The sequence below is a fragment of the Euphorbia lathyris genome, chromosome 3 (genome assembly GCF_963576675.1).
Source record: "Euphorbia lathyris chromosome 3, ddEupLath1.1, whole genome shotgun sequence".
Lineage (NCBI taxonomy): Eukaryota > Viridiplantae > Streptophyta > Magnoliopsida > Malpighiales > Euphorbiaceae > Euphorbia > Euphorbia lathyris.
Window position 1 is genome coordinate 51,503,505 of NC_088912.1, and position 8,529 is coordinate 51,512,033.

At 33.2% G+C, this 8,529-nt stretch overlaps 1 protein-coding gene across 1 annotated transcript; it reads left to right on the forward strand.

The window, feature by feature from the left end:
- Positions 1-1,331: 1,331 nt before the first annotated feature.
- LOC136224802 (protein HIGH CHLOROPHYLL FLUORESCENCE PHENOTYPE 244, chloroplastic) lies at positions 1,332-6,182 on the forward strand. The gene is made up of 8 exons (XM_066013224.1): positions 1,332-1,651; positions 1,724-1,977; positions 2,048-2,146; positions 2,230-2,424; positions 3,026-3,118; positions 3,222-3,317; positions 3,600-3,740; positions 5,408-6,182. Exons 1-8 carry the CDS (start codon positions 1,498-1,500, stop codon positions 5,582-5,584), a joined length of 1,209 nt encoding a protein of 402 aa, XP_065869296.1. The 5' UTR covers positions 1,332-1,497; the 3' UTR covers positions 5,585-6,182.
- Positions 6,183-8,529: the final 2,347 nt, after the last annotated feature.

Here is an 8,529-nt window from a genome sequence, read left to right on the forward strand (position 1 = left end):
AATAGGCCATTTCTAATAAGCTCGTTGAACGGCCTCATAAAAATCAATGGATCGACGGAACAATTTTAGGTATGTTAGGGTTTGCAATGTATTAGAAAGACATGATTGCGTTATGGTGGTGCGTAAGTGGAAGTACCATATTTGAGCTAGGATGTTAGAGACTAACCTCGTAATTATCACCTTTTTGTGACAAAGGAGTTGAACTCAAGCTGAATAAAAGACAAAGTAGAGATATAGGAGGCGATTTGCAATTCAATGTCGTGTTTACCAAAGTGATGTCGTACGTTATCTGTGGTAACTGTAATCGCGAGGCGTTTACAGAATTACACTTATAGAGAAAATTGGATTAGGCATGCAAAATGATAGCAAATAGTGGGCGAGCAAGCAAAAAACATGAGCATGATCGGGTGAAGAAAGTAAAAAAGACAAAAATACTCATAAAATAAAAGGTCAAATATAAATCAGAGGTTAATTTGGAAATTTTGGTTAATTATACTCAGTATGTTTAATCTTTCAACCTTTAACATATAAACATAATTTAGTAGCTAATAGAATTTGGACAATGTGCAAAAATACTCCTAATGCTTTCAGCCAGGAGTAATTTTACTCCTAACGTTTAAAATGGTACAATTTTACCTCTAACATTGGCAGTGAAAAGCAATTTTACTCCTAACATTGACAAATTAGATCAATTTCAGACATTATTATAAAATACAGATATTTTATTTCTTATTCTACACCAACTGCACATGTGTTGATTCTAAAAAAAGATTTCATATTTTTTATGATTTAATAATAGAATTGAAAATTAAAAAAATTCGGTGAAATATTTGAATTTTTTTGTCTATCTCGTACAAAATGCAATATATTTTTTTAAAAAAAAATTATCGTTTAATCATATGTTTGTGACTTGTTACTAATTAATGATAAAATGATCTACATGTGAATTGTAGATGACAAGATTCATAGCTAAGAAAATAATTTAATGAATTATTTCTCAAACAGACTTAACTTATGATAAAATTACTCATAACTACCAATGTCATGGATAAAATTACACCATTTTAGATGTTAGGTTAAAATTGCACGTTAGGGTACTTTTATCCCATTGGCATTTAAATCAAGTTTTTGTTTTTGTTTTTTTAAGTCACCCTTTTTATATTTTAATAATTTAATTATTAGTATTTGTTTTAGATTCCGCAGCACCACCACAAGGGAAAAAAAAGAAAAAATATTAATTTTGTTTGAAAATAGACGAATTATTAATTATTACATGTATCGAAATATGAATTGGGGATGGTGGAAGACCCGTAACTCCGAAAATGGCAAAGAAAAGGCAATGGAAGAAGATGTGGAGAGAAACAAACAAGTGGCCAAAATCGTAATCCAAATGAGAGAGGGACGTGGCAACTTTCTCATCCAATACTCTCTTCTCTTCTGCTTCTTCTGACTTTAACTGCTCTTTTCCCTCTCTTTCTTCACTTCCAAACATCAACAATGGCTTTGAGGCTTCCTACCCAACTAGCCACAACCGCTAAACTTCATCAAAATTGTACCGATAATCACCACCATATTAGCTCTTCCTTGTCTTGGCGCCATAATTTAGCCCCTCACCCTCTCATTTCTCTCTCCAATTCATTCCCTTCTAGAGGTACTCCAACTCTTGCTTTTCGATTGCCATTATTTACTAAGTATTTTGATTTTTCTTGTTTCATTTTGAAAGGGAAATGTACGGCGCGGCCAGCGGTTATATGCAATGCAAGTGCCTCGGAGGCTACAGTGCCATCCGGTGCACTGAATATGGCACCGGGAACTCCAGTAAGGCCTACGAGTATTTTGGTGGTAGGAGCGACCGGAACTCTTGGTAGACAAATTGTTCGGAGAGCTCTTGACGAAGGCTACGATGTGCGATGCCTTGTTAGGCCTCGTCCTGCTCCAGCGGATTTCCTTCGCGATTGGGGTGCCACCGTTGTCAATGTCCGTCTCCTCTCTTTTCCTTCTTCTCTCTCATCGATTCTTTAACTCAGGCTTAGATTTAATTTCGCAGGCGGATCTTAGTAAACCGGAGACAATTCCGGCAACATTGGTTGGAATTCATACGATTATTGATTGTGCCACTGGGCGTCCTGAAGAGCCTATTAAAACGGTTAGTCGATTGGTTCTAGAGATTTTTGAATTAAGTCGCTTCCGGATTATTTGTTGTTTGTGTAATATGTCTCTTCTGTTTAGGTAGATTGGGAAGGAAAAGTTGCTCTAATACAATGTGCAAAAGCAATGGGAATCCAGAAATATGTGTTCTATTCAATCCACAACTGTGACAAGCATCCTGAGGTTCCCTTAATGGAGATAAAATATTGTACCGAGAAGTTTCTTCAGGACTCTGGCCTTCCTCACATGGTAATACGATTATGCGGTTTCATGCAGGTAAATCTCCCAGGCTAAATTCTGTTTCTCTTAGCTATTATTATCACTATTAATTACTCTATCATTCTGTTATATAAGTCATTCTACAGTTGCACGGAAATAAGTCTTGTAATCTTAAATTAAAAAAACATATTGATATATTGAAAACCAAGATAAAAATTCAATATTGGAACAAAAAACTAAATTAAAATTTTTGGGAAAACATGAAAGTTTTATATTTTGGAAAAAAAATTCACAACTTATGTAATGGAACAAGGGAGTATAACTTATTGTTAATTCCTAATTTTCATTGAAGCTGATAATTGTTTGAAATAATACTTGAAGTTCTCTACCAAATGTATAATAGATGAATTTCTTGGTAGGATGAAATGTGCCAAAATCCATATTTTTTCTAGTTTAAAACACCTATATACGAACAATCAAGTAAGAATTTATTGTTCTTTGATAATGGATCTATTCCAGAAATATGTTTCATGCCTTGTTAGTTCTATGGGCTAAATTGTTCTTTCTATTTCCTTAGACTTGTATTTGTGCTAATGTCATCTCTTTTGAACTTCTTGATCCGATTGTTGAGTTCCCATGCTTGTTGCTAATTTATCAGGGCCTTATTGGGCAATATGCAGTTCCAATTCTAGAAGAGAAATCTGTTTGGGGAACAGATGCCCCTACGAGAATTGCTTACATGGACACTCAGGTTATATTTTGTAATTAGTTCTTCTTGAGGCAGCTATATATCTTTTAATTAGTTTCTTCTACTTGCTTTCTAATTAGGTATAATTTTGGCGTTTCTTATTTAGGATATAGCTAGGTTGACAATGATAGCATTGCGGAATGAGAACATTAATGGGAAGCTTCTCACTTTTGCTGGTCCTCGAGCATGGACAACCCAAGAGGTAAGCTACAAAACAAATTTATTTATTTTATTTATTTTTAATACACCGATGTCTGCTACTACGTTCTCAAGTTTTACCGCCACCAGAGCTGAGAATATTGCTTAGTTTTGGCTCTCTAACTAATAATCATTTGAGTTCTTTTTGCCCACTTACCAATAATATGCTAGCATTCAAAATTGTTATTCGATGACTGCTATGACTTCATGTTTCTTTCTTTGCCCGCATTCAAAAGTAATTGATTCATCATGATTCTTCTGTTGAACATCCTACTCTTGGTTTTAGGTCATCACATTGTGTGAAAGGCTAGCAGGGCAGGATGCAAATGTTACTACAGTTCCAGTTTCAATCTTGAGATTCACCCGTCAATTGACACGGTTTTTCGAGTGGACAAACGATGTTGCTGATAGACTGGCATTTTCAGAGGTTATAAATTCTTGTGCTTTATAGCCATGTCCAGTAGCTATCTTTCTCTTGTTTCATTTTACTCTAAATTAAACTAAGAGCCTTCAAATTATAAAACGTGTACTAGGCCTTTAAATGAGAGTTGAATTGTACCTGGAATTGAGAATAAAATTAAAAATGACAGTTGAATGATCTGCCTCTCTTCTGCTTTGACACTTTTCATCCACCTGAACAATCAGGTACTGTAGATCAGATTCTGTTAATTAAGAAGCATAAACCAATAGTAATTATTAAGCAGTTAATGATGAATTAGTTAGACAAAGGTTTGTATTATAGTAGCCTTAATTTGAAGTGAAGTATATTATGGCCTGTCCCTGAATCTCGTCTACAGCAAGAAGAATACTTGAATTGTTATTACTTGCTGTGGTAAAGTATTTGGGTTGGCAGTTGCAGTATGAAATATACGACTGACATATGGCACTATATGTACTTTTTTGGGCTGGAAGCTAGTGGTTTTTGGTATTGTTAATGACTAGAAATCCTAGTTTAAGATTTATAATTTTTTTTTTTGAGGGAAGATTTATAATTTTAGTTTGTGAGATTTGTACCTCCGTTCCTTTAGTCTTTTCAAGGGTACTTAAGTCTTAAGTCACTTTAGTTCATCTATATTCTCAAATTTATGTCCAAATGCTATTTTTATTAAACACCTGTTCACAAACTCATAACAATAATATAAGTATTGAAACATCTGCTGACTTCAGTTGTTAAGTATATTTGCTTGTAGAAAAATGCATAATTTGAAAGAGTTTAGAGTTAAAGAAACAGAGGTGCAGAGCATACAAGAAAAAATAAATTAAAATTAAGGTCAGGGGGATCTAGGTATGTTAAACCATAGTATAGATGCTACACAACATAAAATTTAGAGCTACCATCTGAAAGAAAGGATATTGAGTTTCAATAAATATTTTTGGGTTCACTTACCGAGTTTTGAATTACCTTTCAGGGTTGAACCTACGCTCTGAATTTCCATGTAAGAACTAAGATGTTGTGATCTTGTTCTTGGACAATACCATTGTAAACCTGAGTTGGCATAGATTTATTTTATGCACTCATAAAAGTTCTAATTACATTTCCTCCTTGAAAACCTTGTGCATGGCTTATTTCATAGGTTACTGCAGTACGCAGCTTAAATTCACATGACCATGAGACTAGTATAGTTGTTAGAATCATTCAAGAACGGTTTGCAGATGCCAGCAGAAAAACATCTGCCAGAATACCTTTAAATTAATCAACAATATTTGTCTTATTTCTACTGCTTCAAGCTTCAATAACAAGATCTGTAGACCTTAAAAGAAAGGCATTGAAATCGGTGTCAGCAAGGCTGGCAGATTGACCTTTCTTGGTCAGAAAATATAACATAGAAGATGACAACTAGGCTTGAAAGAATATCCTGCTAGAGAGATAGGTCCACTTTTCTTGTTGTGTGTATGTGTTTTTTTCTTCTTATTATAATTATTATTGTTATAGGAGGGGCAGTTTGCTATGGGTTTCTCCTTGGTCGTCTCTAATGTTCGTCTCTAATGTGGGTTTTCATAATGTGCATATCATTATTGTTCGTTGTGGCACTATTGATGCAATTATACAAATGCATCAATACAAATACTAACTTAAGTGCATGGAAAATGCAGGTTCTAACAAGTGATATTGTTTTTTCTGCTCCAATGGCGGAAACATATAACCTCCTTGGCGTGGAGCAAAAAGATATAGTCACACTGGAGAAATATTTGCAGGATTACTTCACAAACATATTGAAGAAATTGAAAGACCTCAAAGCACAATCGAAGCAAACAGATATTTTCTTCTGAATGAAATCTATCTTCTTATTCCAAGTGATGCTATGTCTAGTTTCACGGGTAAGATAACACTGACAGTCCCTAAACCCTTTTTCTTTTTCTTTTTTTTTTTTTTTTTTTTTTTTTTTTTTGGTGAAAATGCCATAGAGGTTTTTTTTTGTATCATAAAATTCTTCCAGCTTTGATTTCATTATTAGAACGGTTATTTGAACCAGAATCAGTAATCAACTTACTTAAAACTCACATGACATGCATATATGCTAATTTAATGTAGATGACATGTCATTACAAACAAGACAAGTACCAAAAAAGAAAGTGGGATTTACTATTTATTTTTCCATATTACTTTCTATTGTACTTTTGGTAATTTGATAGTTGCATTCTTGGTAAAAAGGACTTTTCAAAAAATGAAATCAAAGATGAGAGTTGTGGCATTTTCTGAAATTTATTGAAAGGTTGAGGTATGATGAGTGCATTTTACCTTTAGAGTGCGGACTCGGTATGATCCTTTTCCTTCTAATTTCTTTACTCGTATGAGAAAATTCAAAATTATGAAGTTCAAAAATATAGAAATGATATGCATGCTTGACATTAAATGCAATTTTGTCAATGGAAATGGCTTCTTTTTAGAATAGACAACAAAAGTAGCATTTTTACCCTGTGGTTTCATCATTACATTCTTCCGAATTTTTGATCTGATCAAAGAAAACAGGGATAAGGAGCAAAAAAATATTCATACGGTTGTATCTAGAAGCAATTTTACCTCTAACATTCAAAATGGTGTAACTTTACTTTAACATTGACAGCCAAGAACAATTTTACTCCTAATGTGACAAGTTGGGTCCATTGAAGAAATTATTTATCAAATTGTCTTATTGGTCATGAATTTTGTCATCTACCCATGTACGTCATTTGATCACTCATTAGTGACATATCACAAACATATGACAAACATATGATTAAACGTGAAAAATTTAAAAGAAAAAATTAAAAAATATATTGTATTACGTACGAGTTGGACAAACAAAATTTAAATATTTCGTCGAATTTTAAAATATGAATCTTCAATTTTATTATTAAATTGCAAAAATATGAAATCTTTTTTTAAGAACCACTTTATATACAATTGGCGCATAATAAAGAGTAATAATCTCTGAAATTGACTCAGCTTGCTAACGTTAGGGGTAAAATTGCTTTTAGCTGCCAACATTAAGGGTAAAATGACATCATTTTAGACGTTAATGCATATAAACATTAAAGGTATTTTACATCTTATCCCAATAAAATATAGAAAAAAATTTTTTTGATTCTAATTCGAGATTTCAATTTTCTACAATTATATCTAATTAGAGTTAACGGTATAATTTCATTTGAATTTTTTTACTGAGTTATTTGGTCAGTTCAAAAACCTTCAACATATACGCTAAGCAATACTTTGAATTTTTTTGAAAGTAATTCTTTGAATTTGAAAATCCTTATAAGTGTGTCGTGATAACCTAAAAAATCACTTAATTAAATACTTTAAACACTTAATTATTTTAAGCGCGTTTGGTAGCTGTAATTTTTCAATTACTTTAAATATTCAATTAAGTTACAAATCAGTATTTTGATAAATAAAAAAAAATTAACTTAAAAAATTTAGATTTAACATTTTCAATTAAATATTTTTATATACAGTTTTTATAGAGCATCTCCAATTTAAGAGCATAATAGCATGCAAAACAAAATTCCACCTCCAGAAATGGTGGATATGGTAGATTTTCCTATAAAATAACCATCAATTACAAGTATTTTAATTATAAGAGCGGTCCTTATATTTAAGGCCAAACAAATTTAACCAATCGTTTAAATTATTTTTTTTTTTTTAGGAAACCAATCGCTTAAATTATTAAAGGTAAACTTACTTAATATTTTGGTATTTGAATTTTATTTTATTATATAATTTTAGAGAAAATTACAAGTTAAATGGAAGGTCCATTTACATATTTAACTCATTTACTCAACATATTGCATATCCAGACTGATTTTGTGTGACTTTCCCGTAATACCCCTAACCTTTCCACTTCCCCAAACACAAATGGTCTCTCCCCTCTTCTCCTTGGTTGCGCGAAACGGTTGGCAGCTCTTCCATTAATAATTCCAAGACTTTTGATCTTCCTATCTTCCTTTAAATTGTACGAAATCTGCACCATTTCTCCAAATCACAATGTATTTCTCTTCTTCCTCTCTTCATCTCTTGATTCTGCAACTTCCTAATCCTAGAAAACGAAGTCATGGTTCTTCATCTTCCATTTCCTGCTCGTTTCTTGGTTTCTTTCTTCTTGTGACCATCGAAGAAATGGTGATTCTACGTTATTTTCATCGTTTTTCCCAGTTTATCATTTTGGTTCCGTCGAAAAATGTAAGTATATACTGTTTTTTCTGCGTTTTTTTCCATAAATTCACTTAGCATATGCGGTTTTCGCGAGGTCTGTGGGGAGAAATTTATCGATTTCTCTTCGCGAAACAATGATTACGCGAAGTTTGCGAGGTAATTCGATAAATTTCTCTCGCAGACTCCACGAAATCATCGTTTCGCGAAGTCAGGGCGTCACATTTCTCATTGCAGACTCCGCAAAATCATCGTTTCGCGAAGTCACAGCGTCACATTCCTCCTCGCAGACGTCGCGAAAACATCGTTTCGCGAAGCCAAATCTTCCTTTTTTCTGAATGTGGTTGAATACATAATATTCATTCTTGGAAGTCGGCGTGTTAGGGTGTCATGAGAGACATCCATTCCAAAAGGTCTGGACTTCCAACCATCAGTGGTGAATAGGAGTCTACACCATGGGACACGTCCATCCCTCAGTGGTTAATAAGAGCCTATATATCGTGAGACATCCATCTATCGCTGGTGAATAATAGCCTATGTATAATGAAGTGATTTGTTAGGAGTTTATTGTGGCAATCTTGTTCTG